Source organism: Hirundo rustica, chromosome 3 (genome assembly GCF_015227805.2).
Source record: "Hirundo rustica isolate bHirRus1 chromosome 3, bHirRus1.pri.v3, whole genome shotgun sequence".
Classification (NCBI taxonomy): Eukaryota; Metazoa; Chordata; class Aves; order Passeriformes; family Hirundinidae; genus Hirundo; species Hirundo rustica.
In genome coordinates, this window is record NC_053452.1 from 6,601,253 (window position 1) to 6,623,075 (window position 21,823).

The following is a 21,823-nucleotide window of genomic DNA, read 5'->3' on the forward strand; positions in this document are numbered from 1 at the left end:
AACACCACACAGCAGAAGGGCCCCAATAAAGACACAATGAACAGAAGTTGTATTCTGCAGTAAGAGTTCTCCTCTCTCAATTGAGAGACCTCTTCACTCCATTTTGGGGCTTGTCTTTCAAAGGGTTTTTTAATGTTATTACTTAATTTCTTTATTAAATCTACAACACTTTGCCTTTCCATTACAACATTGTTTGTGGTAATGAAAGTGGTGGAGAGGTATTCAGGGAGAAAACAAATTCCACCATGCAAACAAGCCATGACTTTCCATATGTAATTTGTTGACAAAATTTGTAAGACTGATAGATTTTTTTGCTGTTTTACTATCTTATTTCTACCTTTTTTTTAAAATAGCTAAAGTTAATTTTCAATTCTGATGAGACCATTCCTTTTCAACCTAGACAAGTTTTTGGCACAAAATAAATATGTTATGTTCATCATCTGAGTTTAAAATGAGTCAGCTGGAAAATAAATGTGAAAAAAACCCAAGCAGAAGTGAAGATGTAAGTTAAAAAAATGTAGGAGTTTGCACATTAAATTTTAAAGCATGAATTACTTAGTCAACATCTGTTTATATTAGTCATTATTGTAGCAGGTTTCAATCATACACATTAGGAATAATTTCATATGGTGACTTTCTTAAGCATTGTATATCAGAAATATTTCCAGTCAAAAGAGGGAAACTAGATAAGGAAAAATATCACCAAACTCCTGATCATTTAAGAGTGAATTAACTGTCCCACACTACCCTGCATTCAAATTCTTGTTGAAAACCTTTTTCTGCCTTATAACATAAAATCATCCACATCCAAGTCTAATGTAACAGGGCTTTTTTTCATATTTCTATTTTAATTCACCCATCCTTTCACAGTCCCTGGGGAATTACAAGTCAGCAATGAAGAGGATTTACTTTTATTAATTTCATACTGGAATTAAAATCAATTTATATTTTATTATTTGGCTGTATTACTTTTCCATATTTTTCCAACCCAACTTCCTTACACACTGACATTATAGACAAACACAGAACATTAAAAACAGAGATAAACTGGACCGAGGAAGACCATTTATGGAATAAATTAGCATGTCTTTAGTTAAGCTACAGCATGCTACCAATATACTCCTACAGGCTCTGATCCAAAACCCATTGACTCCAGTGCAAAAAGAACTTAATTCAGTAGTGGTAAATGAAACCCAAAATGTATAATTTGATTAGAAATCACTCCAAGTAACGCTGTGAAGAATGTTGGTGACTGCTTCACAGCTCGTACAGATTTTAGTTCCTTAAACTATTATTAAAAGTCTGGAATTCCGAGTTTTTGCCAACCACACTGTCGCACTTAATTGGGCAGCTGTCAACTGTTAGAAAATAACTGCAGCATCATCTCTTTTAGAAGAACTAGTGTGGGAAGTGAAACACTTCCATGGGAGCTAAACTTTCTGGAGTCATGGTAATGAATCTGTTTTCATCAGGTGACCATGAGTCATCATTTTATCAGCAGTTTAAAGGGTTTTCACAATAGCTGAGCGTCATCAGTGCCCGTGCACAGCCATGACTGCAGCACGACAATGAAATGGGGGCCATGTGCTGTGGGACCATTATTTAAGGAAAAGTTTGGCTACTGACTCAAGAAAAATTCTGCAAAGTCACGGTTGTGTAAGTGCTGCAGGGAGCACAAAATGTCCCCAAACTGGAACACAAAATGTCCAGAAATGAAGCTTTTATTTCAGAATTGAAACTAAGCAATAATTTTGCTGTTAAAAATAGATGCCTTTTAAGGAAGTTTTGAACTACATGGATGAAACGTCGGGAAAGAAGAAAAACGTGTAGTCACTCTTCTCCCCTTTACCCCACAGTCCTGTCAGAATACACTCCGACATCAAATATTCAGATAGATCCCACATACTAGAATCCATCTACATTGTCCAAAGTAAGGAGAGGCTACATGAAAAATTACCAAAAACCATTATAATAAATTTTCATTATCATAACATCAGGAGGAAAATCTGCATCATGAAACTGATTGTACCAGGTACTGCATGAAACACGGGTCTCTTTACCTCCCAGCCTACTAACCTCCATCTGAACCCACTGGAAAGAATTGAAGAATTTCACCTACAGCATAAGCTGAAGCCTCTCCCAGGACCTAAAGACACTTGGTGACCCCATGCAGCATCGCTGCTAAGCCCTCATGTTTTGCTGGACTCAGGGAGATTCAAGTCTGCTTTTAAGTTTCCCATCCTTTCCTCCTCCAGGGCTAGACTCTAGGGTCAAGCAGGCAGCACCACCAGGATCTCCACAAAGCCGAACAGTGAAGGTGTAAAATCTGGTAGTGCTGGTCAGAAATAAAGCACACGGCTAGTATCATGGAATTTACATCTTTGAATTAATTACATTAAAGAATAAACACATTAGTTACTGTGGTGCATATTTAGCCATATCACTGCCACAGCAGTATAGTGCTCACAGTTAGCAAAAAAACTGATTTTCATGCACCAGTGGTACGTTAAAAACTAATCAGATTTGAATTACCAAAAGAAGTAATGCAAGTTGAATGATCCTTTTATTCCTTATTTGAAGTGATCCCTGTGAAAGCAGTGTTTCCACTATTGTTGTTTATCCCTCTGGCTTCCTATCCCTTTCTCCTTCTGCTAACACTTTAATCTCTCAACTCTTCATCCACTCATCATTTCCCTAGGCTTGAAAATTAATCCTCTGAGGTCACTGAGGAAACTTCCATTGACTCCAGGAGATTTAGAATTATATTGTACACTTAATTTTTCTCCCCCTTCTACCTCCCAACTTCCTCTTTTGTTTCTTCTGGAACTTATTTACTCATCACTTTAGCCATTCCATATCTGGTCCCATGAAATTGGGAATTAAATGGAGCATTAAGAAAGAGAACTAAATAGATGTCCCTCCAGCCATTACTATTGTTTGTGCTTCCTATTTTAAATCACATTCCCTCCTGCCCCTTTTTCATTATCTTCTTTAAGACTTCTAAGCCCTTTTAGACAAGTATCCTATTTTATCCATTTATACAGAAACAAATATGACAGCTGACTGAAGTGTGATGCTGCTTGATAAGACCAATTTCAACCACCTGTATTTCCAGCTGTTCTGAGCAATACTATTTCAGGAAAGTTCCATCTCTAGAAAACCACTACTTAATGCTTAACATAACTATTTCTTAACTTTTGAAGACACAAACAGCAAATATAAGAACACACAATACATGTAAAATTCAACAACCCTTAATCTGTTTGGAGAACACCACTACCTCCATTTTAGATTTAGAATACTTTAGAAAATTCTGGTTGAATCACAGAAACCTAAGCTTAGCATATTTCTATTGAAACATTTGTGAGTATTCCAGGGACTGGAATTTCACATAGAAAATGCCTTTATTTTGCAGCAAAGAGGAAAAGAAATGAACATCAGAAATACTGTTATTTATTTGTTAATTTAACTAAGTACTCTCTAAAAAAAACCTAATTCTCAAACCAAAACTCAGAATGCTAACACACTCCCAATTATGTACACAAAAAGGCAGCTGTAGAATCAATCTCATAACTCTGAGCCATCACACTATATAAAAATTTACTTTAAATACAAACAGCATTCCTTATGCTTGCTCTCCACTTGAGAGCACTGCACTCATGTATCTGTGGACCTAATATAGCAGTAAACACATCTGTTATCCTTTATCACTCACTATATGGGATCAGAGATAAATAAAAATCAGGTAAGAAAACCTACTCATCTCCTTAGTTTTTTTCTCTCCAAACAATTGCAGAGAAGAAGAAAACCTATCACTTTCTCACAAAAATATTACAACTTAACTGTATATTTACAGGAATATTGATCAGCTAACTCAATGGACACATTTCACAGAAATGAGAACTTCAATCTGTCAAACCCTCTGAGATGTCACCTAAATCATCCAGATGGGCACAACTGGTGGAGAAATTTTTGCCAATGTAGTGTCACTGCATTACATTTCAACTCATAGCTAAAAAAGGAAAACATAGAAAATATCAAAATAAACTTCAAAATAAATTCTCATCTTGTTATTCCACACCCAAGACAATCCACAGGTGTGTGAGCAGACCCTAAAATGACCCAGCCAAGGCTGTCAGTGCATACTGGGACAGTATCTGACAGGAACATGGCCTTCTATTTCCTTCTACCTGCTGTTCCAGCCTCTAATCAATGTCCTTGCTACACACACTTTCTTTCAAGGAGCACTCTGAAGAGTCGAAAGAGAGATGTTAGGATGCCTTTGGTTATCAGTCAGTATCTTAATGATTTCATTAAGATACATCAATGAAAAAAAAACAAAATATACAAATTGATCATATTACAATCCCACTGTCATTTTCCTGTCCAATCATATCCAATATTTCTGTCTTTCTTCTCAGTATAAAACAAAAAGCTGTGCTTGCTGTTTCAAATGAACTTGCCACTTAAAACAAGAAAAAAATTACTAGGAAGGATCAAAAAAGTTACATAAATGTCTAGCATGCAATAATTTAAATTGGTAACAAGGAGCAACAATGCTGAAAAAAATCAATTGCAGAGCGAGCTGGATGACCGGGGGAACACTGAAACTCCAATTATCTTAATCTAAGGCTTACAAATCTGAGACAGAACGGTACTCCAAGTAGGAAACAAAGTAAAAAAAGCTTCACTTTGAGCTGAGCTATTGAAATGTAGTAACAAGTTACTCTTCTGTCTTTGGCAAACGAACAAATTGCAGAAAACAGTAAATGAAATTTTTCTACTGCAGCCATAAAAATTACTATATTTAGTTCTGCAGCTTGGCATGAATAAAGTCAATTTACACAATTCTGGAAGAGAAATTCTTTCTACTATGTCCAAAGTTTTAAACAAGGCCCTAGTGATATTATTTCTGAAATCCATATAGAGTTCAAGATTTTGCTTTAAGCCTCACCAATTAAAGTAAAGATTTATTACTCAGAACAGCAGTAAAATATTTTAGCAACACAAAGAGAAAGATTAATTAAATTCATATGCTGGGGGTATTTTACCATGCAATGCTTTATGAAGTATCAATATAAAATAAAATAGAAAATTGATGATAAAATTAACTTGCATAAAATATTATCTATTGCTAATCAAAACTGTATCATCCAGCTGCTTAGTAGGTGAAGAAAGTGCGTTTAGGACCTAATTGTAGTTTCTTTATTAAGGTTTAAAGCTATTTTACTGCATCAATTAGTTTATTTCAATCCCTCTTAATTGCCCATAAAGCCAAGCTTAGGATCTCCTCCCAAAAACAGACCAATTGCTCCCCCCACGGGAAGTAACAGATCATTACACCAGGGTGCAGAGAGGCGCAGATAAAACGCGCATTAGTAAGGAGCAAAGTTAAATTGGAGGGGGTTTCCACTTAATTACTTGATAGTCGGCTAAGATTTGACAGAATGATAACCTGCACTTTTCATTCTCTCACCAGAAAGATTCACATACATAGGCTTACAAAAACTAAAAGCTTAAAATTAGAGAAGGTAGAAGACGAGGTGAGGCACGTAAAACATGGAATCACGGCGTGGTTTGGGTTAAAAGGGATCTTAGAAACCATCCCCTCTCCAGTTCTGACCTCCTCCCAGGGGCAGGGACACCTTCCACTAGACCAGGTCAGACTGGATGGGGCTCTGAGTGACCTTGAGCACTTCAAGGGATGGGGCATCCACAACTTCTCTTGGCAACTTGTTCCAGTGTGTCACCACCCTCATAAGGAAGAATTTCTTCCTAATATTTAATCTAAGCCTACTCTCCTTCAGTTTTAACCCATTCCCCCTTTTCCTGTCACTACATGCTCTAGTAAATAACCCCTCTCCACCTTTCTTGGAGGCTCCTTCCAGGTGCTGGAAGGCCACAATTAGATCATCCTGAAGCCTTCTCCAGGCTGAACAACTCCAATTCTCTCAGCCTTTCCTCACAGGAGAGGGGCTCCATCCCTCCATCATCTTCATGTCCCTCCTGTGGACTTGCTCCAACACATCTGTCCTGAACATTTGCAGACTCAGTAAAATGCTCCCATCAATTTTAAACACAAGGAATCTAAAATAAAGAATATAGTACTCTCTGTACTCCACCTGCAGAGACAAGCATGAACAGTTTTCAATGAAGAATCTTCTGCATGGGGATCTTCCTTGCAAAACTTATGTGAGAGCTGAAAAGTCTTAGAAAATCACATGAAATACAAATCCAGTGAATTTAAAGAAGCAAAACTTGACATACAAAATCCCTGATGTAACAAGTAAAATGTTAATCTGTGCACAAAGCGAATTTCCATCAGGTCAAGGTAAAGTTAATTTTTAGCATTTGGTACATGCCAAAACTTACTCTCATTTCCCAAATACTATAAGAAAGGAAAAGCTGTATTTCAGCAGCATTTTCAAAAGCTTTATCTGTGATACTGTTTACCTACAGACACCCTCAATGAGAACCCAGCCCTTGCTCAGGCAGTCAGGGATGCTAAGCTTGGTGATTGCAAGGTCCATGCTGAATTTCAGTAACACATCCTTGCTGAATAACGAAGTTGGAATAATGCAGGTCAGAAACCAAGCATCTTCAGGCTTTTTATTGAATAAAGACATTCCAAATCACACCACTTTTTTTCTTGGGAACTTACATAAATATTGATGACATCAAGAGTTCTCAGCTGAGAAAAGCAATGCCTTCAGCCTCAGCTCCTGTTGTTACCCACATCAGTGGTGCACAGACTCAGAGCATCAGCTAAAATGGCTCAATATCAATGATATTTCTCCTGTAAGTCCCTTTATCAACTCAGCAGCGCTGAATAATAGGATACTGTTAACTGAAGGCTTACAATCCTATTAAACAGTAAAAATATAAAGCAAATATCCCACTAAATGACAGCAGTTTTCCTTGGAAAAGAACACATAGCACACAAAAATTAAGTGCTTGGTCCTCTCATTGAACAGGTTGGTTACCCACAAAACCAAGCTTCGGCAGCTTCCACAGCCTGATCACTCAGGAAGGATTTTGTAGCTGCCCTCCAAAAAATTCCAAGCATACCCACAGAAGAAAAATCTGTTGAGTTATGAAAACTCCTGGGAAGAACACTTCCAAGAGAATAATACATTGTGCTAATCAAAGTCAGGTTTATTTATTGATTAGCTGGTATAGTTACAATAGCAGAATTATGAAGTGCTATGTTTATTACGGAATGTTTTGAAAAGTTTTGCTCCTCAGATATAACCGAAAGTCTGAGACTGTTTGCAAAATGAACTTCAATGGCATTTTATTGCACATGAAACAACCAACCACTGAAAATGGAAAAAGAGGCAAAAAAGGAGACAAATAAAATGTAAAGTGCGATAAATAGTTTAAGAACATTGCTACACCTTAAACCAGGAACCCTTAGACCTGGGAAGTAAATAAATAGTATTACAAGATGACAGTAAGAAAATAATCCACCCAAAATTTTACTTCAGATAGAAAATAGTGTTTTACTGAGAATTCATAGTTTCTAATTATCACTGCACAACTAATCACTTTTAGTTACAGCATTTTAATCCTCAGCGGACCCCAGACACACTCTGCTATGAATTGTCAAGCAGCAATTCCAAGTTTGCTTCCAGAGGGAGAGAAAAGCTCATATAAAATACGCAACAGACACATTCTAAGCAGTATTACACTTTTTTTGTTGTTGTTATGACATTCTACTTACCTTAATGACAAATTTGTTGGATGCCATGATAGGTCAGTGTAAGCTGGTCCTATAAAAATACCAATTAAAAGTGATCAGCACTGGAGAAACACACCCAGACCTCTACAGCAATCCAGAAGGAATTTTGCAACTCTGGCTCACTCCTGCATGACTACTGTTCCTCAAACCCTACACTCTGCTTTTAAAAAAACAAGGAAAACTTTTATTTAAAGGAAAAATACTTAGCTACCTGTGTTGGTGTCTTTTAGTGAACCTCGTAACTGTCCACGCACTCTGCATCCAACACAGGAAATATAAAGCTAGAACTCTGTCAAGTAAGAAACTATAGCTTCTGGCTCACCTGGTATCCAACCATACATACATGTTATGTATATTTAAAATTACATACTACGCACATGAAGCAACATAACCTGACTCTTATGGTGGTTGGACAAAAGTGAACTTTGGACATCCTCCTCTCTAGCTTATCCCAAATAGGACCTAAATAACTTAATTTGGGATCCTGAGTGAAGTACATTGAGCTGCACAGCCCCTGACCCTGCCTCAGACCATTCCAAGTACCTCAGGAAGTGTTAATTTGCGCTAGAAGTTGAACACTCCCCTGGGCTAAAGAAAAAACCTTCAATTAATTGCTCAGGTTTTTTCCAAACTGGCAATTACAGTCATGGACTGAAGCTAGCTGGCAAGCTCATCATCCTCCACAAATACAGGTGCCAAAAACGGACTTGTCAAAAAAGGAGAAAATCGGGTTAAACTCATGAAAGTCTTTCCAGCTAACTCCACAATGTCAGGATTCAGGAGAGACATGCAATGGGCCCTATGGTACCAAATAGCTACAAAACACAGGAATACAAAAACTAACATACATTCTGTTTTCACACAGGGTAGGAAGAGAGCCAACAGACAACAAAGAGGCTTGGATTGGTCAGAACACCAGGTGAAGCAGAGCCTCAGTAAAGTGGCAGGAGGCAGAGTATCCAAACAATGCACATTTTTGAAGCTTCAAAATAAAGAAAATCAGTAGCTGCTGTCTGCAGTAAATGAAATGCAACACAAACCACAATGAGAATAGAGCTGCCTTCTGTAATCTAAAGTTTCCTAAAGGATTAGTCTCTTTAAATGGCAAATCTGGTCAATTATGTATGAGATGGTATAGGAAAATACTAAAAATTGAGGAATGTGTACACATTTGTCATTGCATACTTCAATCAAGTACTGTGCTGTCAGAATTTCAGGACACAAGTCAGGTTGTGGATACGTGTTTCTCTCAGGCACTACGCTCACCTGTTTCAAAATGCAGTCATTATCACAATTTAACTTCAAAAAAAGTGCAAAACCAGATAAATACCCACTTTACAGCTACACAGCACAGCATAGACGATTTTAACCTTAAAATTCTTAACAGTCCTGCACACAGAAGCTGGAATTTGCGCCATGCTGCTGTCATTCTCCCTTGCACCGAACAGCCCTAGAAACTTCTCCATTTTATCAGATTAAATCCTGTCAACTTTATCGATGACAATTTTGAGACACAACGTAAGGAACAGAGCTCTGGATCACTTGAGACATCCCAGTTCAGTTCAGTCATGTAGTAAATTCAGCTGAACTTATCCTGGCATTACTGGTACTGATTTCTTTCTGATAACAATTTACTTCCCAGAACGATACTGTTGCAACAGGTCTACTACTACTTATGTGAGAACTGCTGGCAGGCAGAAATCCCCTCCAAATACAATTTACAATATAATAGAAGAAAAACATAAAAAGGAAAAGGACGCACAAGAAAAGTTAGCTTTGGTTCAGTTTGCTCTTCCTGGGAGTAAGCTGACTTTGGGAGTTTGCCAACTACCCCATTCTTTGCGCTGACCACAAAGATAAGACAAAGGAAATACAGCAGACAGACAAAATCTAAGCAAATCCACAGAAAACAAAAAGGAAAATATTTTATGTGTGAACCATCAGGGAAGTCACTGAAGCAACACAGGTGAAAAAATACTCGATACTAGGACATCAGAAGATGAGGAAAACCACTCATCAAATGTTCAAGCTAAAAAAAAACAACTAGCCCCAAAATATTTTGCCATTTACTGTGTTTAAAAAATACCAAACACCAAAAACACAGGTCTGTTACAACAGCTACTGTTTGACAGCAAGATTCTTTCTCATGGGATGCTTTGTCTGTTGCATACCTCTGAAGTAAACCCTACGTAAGAATATACGAAGATAAGCAAATACAGCAGAAAAACCTCCTCACAAGAATATATATATATATTTTTTTTTAAAAAAAATTTTTTTTAAAGTCCTGACGTGGGATGTGTAGTATTCCAAGACCTAAAATGTTGATACACGTGCATGAAGACTTGAATTTAAATTAAACACATAGGTTGCCTGTAGCTAGAGTGAGACACGCTTCAAAAATAATGTGGCAGAATATCTTTCTTTCTTAAATTTGAGTCAAATGGAGAGGTGGATACTCAGGGAAAGCCAGAAAAGATGGTCACCCAGAGAGCAAGCTCAAGTGTTCTCTGTCAGCTGATGAACAGCATGTTACCTTAGCAAAGCAGTGTCCGGTGGTGAGGAAATGCAGGGCTCGGGAGGAACGAGGAACTGCAAACTCCGGGCACACACTTGGAGATACAGCAGCAAGCGTCACACACTGCCCATCGCCGGGTGCCTTTACCACACGTGGGGAGAGGGGGCACCTGAAAAAGGCAGAAACAATCAATCAAACGCTAATTAAGGAACTCTGTAGGGTAGTTGATATTAACTATTTTTGTTGTTTGAAATTAACTATCGCAACATACAAGAGGAGTTTTCTGAACTTTCCCGTCCAGCACTTGTCAGTTTCTGGGAGCGCATCCTAAACTTACGATGAGCAGCGCAGTGCTCAGTTACTCGCACATGCAGTAAAAGCATTTCTAGTTCTGAAAGGACACACTGCAAATCTTCCATTTGCCATCCAGGAGGATGCCCACTGTTGCCAATATCCCACTTAATGCTTGAAAAATATTCTTCCAGCCAGTCAGCACCTTCTCTCCTCCTTGTTATTCACACTCCTTCATTCATAAACTGCCCATTCCCGCTAAGGCTCAACAATTCCGTTTCAAAAACATGACACAGATCTGCCCAGAACTAGAGGGACGAGAGTTTCTGAGGAGCATCAAAGGGCCGTCACGACCAGGTGCTAATATCTTGTTTAATTTTTGTGGAACAGCTGGATGCAATTAACAATGAAAAATTACTATACAATTGAAAAAAATATATACTCCTTTCTGCGTGGAGATCAGACGTTAAATACTTGTACTTTGGCCACAGTCATAAACTCCGAAACTACAAACGAAATCGAAAACAAACCCATTCATTAACACGTGAAAATAAAACGAGATAAACTTGGCAGCCCCTCCACGAGTACAGAGAAAAGTGAACACAGGAGGAGTATTACTGTATTCACAGGAGTATCTCTTGTACTTACAGGAAAAGTGAATACAGGAAAGCAGAAGAGCTAAGGAAAAGCGGAGGTCAAGGAACAAAGTTATTTGAATTTGTTTTGGCCCGGGAACTTCTGCCCGCCCACAGGAAGCCTCACTCAGCTGGGCGCAGGAGTAAGGCGGAGTGGCTGCAGTCGCAGGTATGTGAGGAAGAAAAATCAGCGATATATACACATATTTTTAATCCTAGCCAGCGCCTGGCCAGGCTAGGCAGGGGTAAGGAATGGGGACAGAGCAGCTGAGGCGGCGCTTGAGGGAGGCTCGGTGGGAACCGACCGGCACCGCCGCCAGAGCCCCAGTTCTCCGAGCATGCCCTGAGAGGTTTAACCGAGGAGAAAAGAGCGGCTGGAGCCCCAGGAGCAGCCGCAAGAGCCGGGCGGCACAAGGCGGCCGTACCCCTCCCCACGCCGCGCCCGCCTCCCGCCGCTGCTCTGCCCTACCCAAAATGGCCGCGCCCGTCGCCGGCGCCCGCCCCGCGCTGCCCGCACGCAAAATGGCCGCCAGCGGCCGAGGCGGGCCCGGGCCGCGAGTGACGCTGCGCTCGGCTAATGGCGAGCGGGGAGGGGAGGCACCTCCGGGGTCGTGCTTCTTCCGCTCTTTCTTCTTCCTGCCGGGGCGCGTTTGAACGCGTGGGGGGCGGGTGAGTTCTCGCTTTCGCGGAAAGGCTCCTTGGTGGTACTTTCCTCACTGCTTCCCTCCCAGAGAGGGGAGAAGTCTCAGGTGCGCCGTGCCCGCCGTCTGTGCCCGAGGGAGCTGCTGTCCCCGCAGCCGCCCGAGCTTCAAGGTCGTGGGGAAGGAGGAAGAGGAGGAATTGGCTGTGAGGGTTTGGTTGGTAGGGCGGGTTGCACTTCTCACGGGCACAGAGTTGGCCGGGTGTAGGAGCATTTCCTGTCAGAGTTAAAGCTTTATAGCCGCTCAAACCAGTGAGGTATTTCGGTATAAAACCTGAGTATATGTGCGAAATCCTGCTGAAGGTAGTTTTTTTCTAGTTTCTTGCTATGTAGGGATTAACTTATTACTTCGTAATGGTGCCGCTTCTGAATACCATAAGGTGGTCAGGCAAAGCTGCACTAAGGTGAAGTGGTCAGAAGCACCACACGTTGCTTTGCCTGCGGTTTAAAAGTTCTGTATTCCCTTAGGAGCACAGCTACTTAATGAATTTTATTAACTATGGGGGAAAGGTGTATTTTGAAACTGCTTTTGGGCTTCAGATATTTGCCATCTGAGCAGTAGTGCTTGTAATTAGATAAAGCTTTGTTGTGTTTAAGATTTAGCATGCCAAAGCTCGAAGCAAATGCAGCAATTAACATTTCAAAATGTCTGAATTGGGGTTTGTTTGGTTTGGGAGGTTTTTTTTAGGTTCACAAAGTAAGGCTTTTTGTTTAGTGTTTTAGTCATCTTCTGCACTGCAATTAACGATATTAACATTCAGCTTCATATGTTCAGTGTTGTTATTATAGGGTAAGAAAAAAGGGTTTCTAGAATACGTTTAAAGTAATAAATTATCTTTACCTAGGTAGATGCCAGTTTGCAATGGGTCTTAAAACCTTCTGGAAGGACAACAAAGTTCTGATTGTTGTGGGAACTAGCCTGGGGCTAGTGCACTGGGGCTGGTATTACTTGAAGTCCAGTCCTATTTTCCAAGTGAAGACAGAGAATATTGTTCCAGATCCTGGGATTCTGCCATTCATGATGCAGAGCGATCGCAAAAATAAAGAAAAATAGCATTAGTACTTTGATTTTGGGGTAAGTTGCCTAATTAGTTGTATCTGCATCTTTGAGGGAGAAGATTAATTAATTGGGAGTTTTCAAACAGATACAACCTTGGTGTTCTAACTTTAGGCTTTCAGAGTTTTATTCTTCTTTGCAACTGAGATAATTTTTTGTACCTACATGGACCCAAAAAGTGCATCATAAATCTCATAAACTACTGCTAAATCCCACATGATGGGCTCAATTAAGTGAGGGTATTACATGCCTTAAAGATATTTTAAAACAAGCTCTAGTAACTTCAGGGCAGCAATCAAACTCTCTTGATTGGATCTATAATAGTGTCCTTTCAAGCTTAAAACTGCCCAGAAATAATTGTGACTGTATATAGTAATATATTCCATTTTAGTAGGGGTGGTGATTACAATAGAGAATGAAACAAAATTAAATACAAGTGTAAATACTGTACAGTTTGCATAGAAATGTAAATAAACATTGATTTAAGTTTTATTGTTTTAAGAACTGAAAAACTTTCTTTGTGGGAATCTTGAAGTAAGAAACCTTTGCTTGAGCCAGATTTGTTAAAGTTGTTTGAACATTAAAAGCTGTTGTTTCTGTTGCCTGGCAAGCACTGCTGACTGGTTTAATTCTTTTGTTCTTGAGTAAAATCAGGTGGATATCACTATAGCTTTGATACTTCAGTGCCATTCAGTTTATGGTACCCTGCTACTTACAGATCTGCTGGTAACAGCATAGACCAGTGGTCAGAATTGAAGTTGTAAATAAACAGGTATAATTGGTGTACTGTCTGTGTTTGTAGTAAGATCATATCAAGTAAATTTTCTCAGTTATTATAGAATGTTTAGGCCAATTGAGGTTCAACAAGGTCCAGTCCTGTGTCCTGCACTTGGGTCACAACCCCGTGCTGAGCTGCAGGGAAGAGTGGCTGGAGAGATTCCTGGGAATGCTGGTGATAGCAGCTGAACATGAGCCCAGGCAGCCGTGGGAATCCTGGCCTGGACCAACAATGGTGTGGGCAGCAGGACCAGGACAGTGACTGTGCCCTGTGCTCGGCACTGGTGAGGGACACCACCCTTCAAAGAGGGCAGTGGGGTGCTGAATGAGTCCTGACAAGGGCAGTGTGAGGAGCGTGCCCGAGAGAGCTGGGGGTCTTCAGCCTGGAGAAATGAAGGCTCAGGGCAACCCCATTGCTCTCTACAACCACCTGGAAGGAGGCTGCAGGCTGGTGGGGGTCCATCTCTTCTCCTCAGTAACAAGTGCTAGGACAAGAGGAAACGGCCTCAGGTTGTACCAGGGGAAGTTTAGGTCGGATATTAGGAAGACTGTCATCAACAGGAGGAGTTGTCAAGCACGGGCACAGGCTGCCCAGGGAAGTGGCTGAGTCACCATTCCTGGAGGTCTTTAATGGATGCATAGATGTGGCACTCGGGGACGTGGTTCAGTGGTGGCTTGGCAGTGCTGGGGCAACAGCAGGACTCATCTTTAAAGTTCTTTTCCAACCAAAATGTGGTTTTTTTGGTGCAGTATTTGCCCTTCTGTAACTTTTTTTTGGTGAAAATTAAAATAAGTCAAGCTATACAATATTTTCATAAGATTACTCTAATATTTTTCTGGTTTTTATTGTAGGTATAACTAAGTTTGAAGGTTTTCGTCTGTGACTGTTGCCAGAAAAGATGAAGAAAACTACCTGGAATAGAAAGAACTTCCTGCTTGTAGTAGGACTGTCAGTTATAGGTGTCCATTTAGGAAGCCTGCTTGTGAACTTTGTTGCAAAAAAGTCTGCTCAATCACATTCAGAAGCTAAGAGGGACCGTGGGGAATGAAATAACTTCCTGCCGTCACTATTTATCAGTTTTGCAACATGATATAACCCTGGTTTTAAGAGAGCTGTGATGAATCGTTTCAGGAATGTTATATATACTGTTTCACACTGAAAATAATAATCCTTACCTGCGAAGAATTAGAATGTACTACTCTTAAAATTTAAAAGTGCAATGAATTATAGATCCAAGTAAAAATGAAATGTTTTGTTGGCTGGAATTAAAATCTTACCTTCAAAATGTCTCGCCTTGAAGCTAAAAAGCCTCCGTTATTTATTAGTGAGCCTTTAACTAGAGATGCAGTGAGTCAGTCACTGTCTGTGCTGAGTGGATTATTAAAATCTTCCTATGGTCCTGCTGGTCGACTCAAACAGCTCCACAACGGTGTGGGGGGCTGTGTTTGTACCACTTCCCAATCCTCAACCCTCCTGGGGCACCTTTCCGTCAGCCAGCCCGTGCTGCGTGTCCTGACAGCCTCTGTGCGGAGCCACGTGTCACGTTTCAGTGACTGTGGCTTATTCGCTGCCATTCTTTGCTGTGGCTTCATTGAAAATTTCAGGAGCCTGAACGTTGCACCTTTTACTGTCATTAAAATAAGCAGGCATCTTCTGAGTTTGTGCATGGACCACCTGAAATCCGAGGCTTGCGGTTGCCGGGTGTCAGTGGATTTTAGCAGCGTCAAGACTCTTGTTTGTTTGGTACGTAGCATTTTAACAAGCAAACCTGCTTGCATGCTTAATAAAACTGAAGTTGATCATCTCACCTCACTGGTTTTAAAGGCTTTTTTATTTACTGTTCCATGTCATGTTGAGACTAATGCTGTTTTAGGGAAGTGCGTGATAATACCTGTAAAAGGTAGAAGAGTTGTGGATTCTACAGTTTTTCCTGGACTGCTGATAGAAATGCCGGAAATCCAATTGGGAAAGCCACTTGCTGTCAAAAGGACTGGTTCAAACATGATCAAGATGGCGCTTTTCAGTGTGTCCATGTCAGGTGATGGCTTTAACCCTGAGGAAGGAACTGTAGTGGTCCGTGACGGCATTTCTCTGGAAGCATCAGAGCTGACTCAGTTGCTTGATGTGGGGAAGCAGCTGGTTAAGGATGAGGTGGGCCTTGTAGTGTGCCAGAAAGTGATGCATCCTTCCTTGAAACAGTACCTGAAGGAGAACGGCGTCGTCGCTGTGGACAGGGCTGGGCTGTGTGTGATGGAGCCCCTGGGCCGCATGACAGGTAACAATCCAGTCCTCTGCTCTAAACCACTGTCCTGGAGTTTTCATTGCAAGGTGAACGTTACCTGGGGTGGTGTCATTGCAGAGGAAGGAGGCTCTTACTTTTCTCTCTATCCTACCTTAGCAGCTGGACAAGAGTTGTTCTTTTCTAGTGTGAAAAAACATTTTTCAATGTGAGATTGGTCTTCTGCAGGCCCTGATGGTGGTGTACCACTCGTGTTATTCCTGCTTGCTGCATGATGGATATCCAGTTCCAGCAACCCTTTATTTTCCAACTCTGATTCAAGGCAAATGAAACAATTACTTTTTTTTCATCTCAAACTGCCACCAAGTCTTGCACTCTAAATGTGTTGGTTTCTGTGATTTCCTGTGTGAATTGAAATGTCAGGTATTGAGCCATATGTATGTAAGTTAAAAAGCCAAGAGGAGGAAAGTTTATGCTTTATGAAATGCACCAGCTAGTTGTTCTGATGGTACCGCATACTGTTTCCTCCTTTTTTAATTGACAGGTTCACAGCCTATAGCTTCCATACATTCCCTGTCTCCTGGCTGTTACGGCAGTTTGAAGGATCTGTGCATTGAGAGTTTTGCTTCAAAGCATTTTCTACATCTAATTCCTGAGGACACAGCTATCTGCAGCCTGATACTGTGTAACAGAAGTGAAACAGCATGGGATGAGTTGAAGGTTGGCAAATTTTCTTCAAACCTTTTATTGGAAAGCTATGTTTTTAATGGAAAAATAAAACACTGAGAAATATTAAATACACTGAGTTTAGAAACATAGTTTTTTCAGTATATAAATTAAGTTTATTTGTTTCTAGAATTTCAAAATTCTTGAAGTGCTCATGTTCATTTAATGCCTTTGTTTTAATACAATAACTTGTTTAGGGACAGGTACATCTTTCACCTGTTCTTGAGGCCAGTGCTAGATAAATATTTTCATTGCTTGGTCTATGAGAACATAAGCATCAAAACTGCCTAGCAAAAAGCCAGCAGCAACACATACAATGATCATCAAGTGTTATTTTGCACTGAACAGTTGGTCTGGAAATGTCATTGATACTGATTGATTTTTTATATATAGCCCTGTTTTGAAAAAAGAAGGATTAAAATGCAGCTTTTTATTTCTGCCTTTCCGTAGCATGGACAAATAAAGACAATTTCTCATTAAGTGAACATGGTCTTTGGAAATCCCTTGGCAGCTTTATATCCACATGTAATTCGAGTTTATGGAATCTGTACCAGAAACTACTGAAAATTTTGTTCTGATGTTTTTTTTCAATGGAGACAAATCCTATTAATCATGGTATGGCTAACAAGAATTTCCTATGATTTTCAGCGTGTCTGTGAAACAGCAGAACACGTGTTGCAGTTAACAGTGAAGGAACCTTTGGCATTATTAGGAGGGGGCTGTACAGAAACTCACCTGGCTTCATACATAAGATACAAGGTATGTAAGACATAAGGGTTTTAAAGATGCTTAATATAAGAAACAAGAATTTATGTAGAATCACTACAACGGCTAGTATGCTTGTCTCTTTCTAGATTAATGTGGTATTTTTGCTAACTACTAATATAAAATAAAGGGCTGTATTTGAAGCACTCAGTTTTAATTATATCTTTTAAACTTAACACTGTACTTGTTGATCTTTCTTTAGGTATCTATTATAGTAATTGTATGTTTTTAAGTGTTAAAAATATGTAGAGTTTTTATATTGAAAGATGATAATGCAGAACTGAGCTTTGACTCTTTCCTATTGCGGGATAAGCATGACTTAAACATTTTTTAGTTAGAAGTGAGCCATCTGTTTTGGAGGGGGGGAAAAAGCAGCAGTATGATACATGTTTAAAATTATTTCTGTAAAACAGTGTTCTAACTTTGCTTTCCTGGTTCTGGTTTCTTTTTTAGAGTTCTAGTCTACCTGCCAGCACTTTCAAAGACCTAGATTGTTCTCAGACACAATACCAATTGGTTGCTGACGGTTTTTGCCGTTCCCTGGAGTCTGTAGCTCGCTCTCTGAGTCACGATGGTGAAGAAATTCTTACAGACATGGTTTATGGACACTGTTGGTTTGTTCCACCAGGTTCTCCCTGTATCTCCAAGTGGTCAGATTTAGTTTCAAAATGCGGCTGTGGGATGAATGATAACACAGAGGACCTCGGCTGGAGTTTCTTGCAAGGCCAGTCTGGCTCTCCCGTTATACAGGGCTGCCCTAAAGAGCCCTCAGCAAAAGTTGCTGACATCCTGACTCTGGATTGCTTTGCTGCCAAGTGCAGTGGCCTGCAAGTAGCTCTGGAGACAGCCAACCTGATTTTGGATCTTTCATACATAATTGAAGATCAAAATTAGCTCTGATCCTATGTGATTTGTGTTGTATAGCAAGACAACACTGAATTGAAAGCAGGGTAATGCATAATGTGTTAAAATATTTGGATAAGTTGGAATGTGGACAGCAGACAGAAATTTTAAGTTCAACAGTTGGTCATTGTATACTCTTCTCATTGTTAATCTACTGTGCTCTCAAGCATTTTCAAATGTTCAACCTGTTCCCTCTGCATTAAGCAAAGGTTTGGATGTTGGTTAGCTCTGTGGTGTCTTCAAAGGAATCAGAGAAATGGATTCGCTTGCTGAGAAATCACGCTATGTATTAGAATTTATAGAGTCTCAACAAAAGCTTTACACATTCAAAGAGACTTTAATATTGTGGCAGAATTTTATCACTGGTATTCTTAATTTTGTAGGTAGAAAGGGCTTACCTTGAGCCACTTATTTTTAATTTTGTTCTGAAGTTTTTGTCACCCTATACTATATTTTTATATATGCAGTTTCTGTTTCTAAATGGCTGAAAGATTTTAATTCATACATGTAATTTATTTAACAAGTTATAAAAACCTCAACCTGGAGCTCTTATGGTAGCAGGTAGGTAATAAAAGATTTGAAAAGAAATGGCAGACTGGGTGGAAAAAACTTTTGTCATGTGGACCTTGATTGTCTTCTGTGGAATACAGGGCAGGCTATAATGAAGTTCCTATCATTTAAGCAAAGCTGCAAGAAAGAATGTCCCACTTACCATTCAGTTAACTCTTTGACTGTGCATGGCTTCTTTTAATGAAGTAAGGCTTTAAGCTGCTCAGACTTGTTTTGATCTTTAAATAAGACTGTAGACTGAATAATCAAAACTTTCTCATTCTCAGCTTGCATGCAAGATCAAAAAGAGTGTTACAATTTCTTACTTAAGCTCATTTTCTTTGCCACTTTTCTTCTCCCTCTTTGTTTTCAGTCACAAGGGACAAATTGTTCATGGTGTGTTTCCAGAAAACATCTGAGTCGGTTGTAGTCTAGTCTGCTTATTTTTTTCCTGCTCTCTGAAGTTTTTAATATATTTATTTACTGCATATAAGCAGTAGAATTGTTATGGATAACTCAGTTTTGAAATATGTAATTAAAAACAGATCTTTCCAGACCTTTAGTACAAAGTTCTTTTAATTTTAAGAATATAAGTAATCATTTTCTCACTGGGAAAAAAAAAAAACGAAGAGTTTTTTAAAGTTCTTTATCTTTTTATGACCTGAAATGATTGCTTCAGTGCTGTAAGGCATCCTTTGGGGACTTGTGCAAGGGTTGAGAATGGAGGCTGCTGAAAGCTGGTTACTAAAAAGGCTGCTTTTATATCTTGATCCTCCCACATGCCATGAACTATATGAAAACATCAGGAATAATGAAGCCAAATGATGGTGCGTGTCTTAAAGCAGAGAAAAATCTTGGTAATACTTCATCTAATTATTCTCTGGCTCAGAGTGCTGAATTATACTATTTTACTTCCTATAATACCAGCTTGTTATGCAGTGTGAAAATGTTGAGTTTAGTGACTACAGCTGTGAAGTGAAAATTAAAGCAATATTCAAGTAGAAGTAGTTGTGAGTGTTCTTTTGTCTTGGTATCTGAAGGTGGAATCACAGGTCTGGAATCAAAGCTGACAGTGGTTTTTATTCTCTCCCAAAAGGAAAGTCACAGATTAAAATCAGAACAAATTTAATTTTGGTAAGTAGCTGAAAATTCATTTATACCTGAACTAAAGATTTTTTCATATATAGATAATTTTAATAACAATGAATTTTTGTCTCCTACTGTGAATAAAAAGGATAAATAAGCAGCTTGCTCTGCTGTTTGTGGACAGTATAGGTTCTGTTCTCAGTTGTACTACAGTAGGCTTGAACCTTTAGTGTTTAGCATTGCCTCATATTTAAGGGGTAATGTAGGTGGAGTACAACTTTGGATTCTTTTTAAAATCCAAGTAAAAAAAGAATTTTGACTCAATGTAACAGCATCATAAAGTAACTTTTTTGAACCTTCATATTTTCTAATAAAATTTGGGTGTAAAAATGGTTGGGTTTCCTCCTGTGTTTTAAAGTTGACAGAATGAAATATCATCAGCTGTAATGCCTCTGAGAAGCCACTATGGTTTTATTCCTTTGGAATTTGAAGTTCAGTGGGAAAAATCATCATTACATAAGTATTAGGAGACAAGTGTTTTCTGATCATGACCTCGGTCATGTCAGATTTCCACAGATTGCTCAGATTAATTTAAACTTTAGTAATTCTACTGGTAATGCACAAGAAGTACAAACCTTCATTTCCAGCCTTCTCAGCTATGTTGGTGCTTCAGGCCTAGAAGGAGAAATAAAGAAATGTTGATATTATAATCACTCAGGTCAGCATATTTAAGTAAGATTCCAGTGTAATATAGCTGCTCCTCAGTTCAGTATTTGTCTGGTATTTCTAGTCCCATTTATACTTAAACCTGCAAGGTGAAGACCTGAAAATGCTGATTAATTAGGAGGTCTTTATTTCTGTTTATTGTGACCTATTTCAAACAGATGCATGATTAAATGTTATTATTTTGGCATTGGCTAAAGATGCATAATGCCTGTTTGTCATAGATCCTGTTTCTTATCTGAATTTTTAGAGTCACTCTGAGCCATATCTGAGATTTTTTCTATCTATTCTCTTATCTATAAAATAGGAACAAAGATTTGTGGGTGAAGAGTCCTAAGATCCAGATGTAAAGTGAAAAACTGCTTGCTGCACAAGAACAAAGATGTTTTAAAATAACTCAAATATTTGCTAAAATAGAGTCATTTAATTAAGGAAACTTTGATCAGAATTTATGTGTACTCCTTTAATTACTTTTTTTGGGTAAAACACCACTTTTTTTATGTTGAACCTGGCTGGGTTTTCTTGTTCTCTGAAGCTCCAGCAACAGTACATCACTGTTGCTACCAGTAATCTGATTTATTGCTTTACATCTTCAGAACACACACACAGAGAAATGTGACCTTAAAACTGTGTGCAGGAATGGTTGGAATTTGAGATCAGCAATGTCAGACATGGCAACAATCCTTACTGTATCATGTCTTCAGACTCTGTGCCCTATTGTTCAGAGTGGATGTTCATATGATACTAATCTTTGAAGACAGGCTAGAAACAGATTTGTGACTTTGGGAAACCTAACCTTAATATATTAGTAGTGTAATGCTGGTCTGTTACTTAAATTTTTTTTAGGTGTGTGGTTTTTTGTTTGGTTGGTTTTTTGGTGTTGTTGTTGTTTAATTCAAGTGTTTGGGCTTTTTTAGGCTGAGCAACCATTACAGTGTTAGATCTGTCCCAGTAAGGAGAGTATTGATTGCTGTCAAAGTTTGTAAGGAAAACAGTGCCTGGAGTATCACAAACACAGCAGAGCATGTACAAAACAATTCAACTTACCCAAAATCTCTACTCTTTTATTTTACTTGTGCCCTTATTTTGCTGGGCTGGTTAGTGAAATGTGGTAT

General features: G+C 39.2%; 4 protein-coding genes across 9 annotated transcripts in view; 3 read left to right on the forward strand and 1 right to left on the reverse strand.

The window, feature by feature from the left end:
* SLX4IP (SLX4 interacting protein) overlaps positions 1–11,677 on the reverse strand; it is a 77,045-nt gene extending 65,368 nt beyond the window's left edge. For 4 of the 6 annotated variants that reach the window (XR_009207635.1, XR_009207634.1, XM_058419758.1 and 1 more), the window contains exons 1-3: positions 11,196–11,608; positions 10,275–10,425; positions 7,724–7,772 (exon numbers count right to left, since the gene is read on the reverse strand). Coding sequence is in view for 3 of the 6 variants with exons in the window: in XM_058419758.1 (XP_058275741.1) it covers positions 7,724–7,750 (27 nt within the window). In the remaining 3 variants the exon portion in view is untranslated. Of the gene's footprint in view, positions 1–7,723; positions 7,773–10,274; positions 10,426–11,195; positions 11,609–11,651 lie in introns of those variants that run through there. The other 2 variants (XM_058419755.1, XM_040057822.1) reach the window with 2 other exon arrangements.
* Positions 11,678–12,744: 1,067 nt separating this feature from the next.
* LOC131378509 (uncharacterized) lies at positions 12,745–15,006 on the forward strand. Its single transcript, XM_058419761.1, has 2 exons — positions 12,745–12,957; positions 14,569–15,006. The coding sequence occupies exon 1, from the start codon at positions 12,745–12,747 to the stop codon at positions 12,934–12,936; it is 192 nt and encodes a 63-aa protein (XP_058275744.1). The 3' UTR covers positions 12,937–12,957; positions 14,569–15,006.
* LOC131378510 (uncharacterized) lies at positions 14,616–15,006 on the forward strand. The gene has a single exon (XM_058419762.1). It carries the CDS (start codon positions 14,616–14,618, stop codon positions 14,763–14,765), a length of 150 nt encoding a protein of 49 aa, XP_058275745.1. The 3' UTR covers positions 14,766–15,006.
* On the forward strand, positions 15,002–20,377 carry MKKS (MKKS centrosomal shuttling protein). Its single transcript, XM_040057804.2, has 4 exons — positions 15,002–15,992; positions 16,501–16,676; positions 17,331–17,441; positions 17,901–20,377. The coding sequence occupies exons 1-4, from the start codon at positions 15,002–15,004 to the stop codon at positions 18,339–18,341; spliced, it is 1,719 nt and encodes a 572-aa protein (XP_039913738.1). The 3' UTR covers positions 18,342–20,377.
* Positions 20,378–21,823: the final 1,446 nt, after the last annotated feature.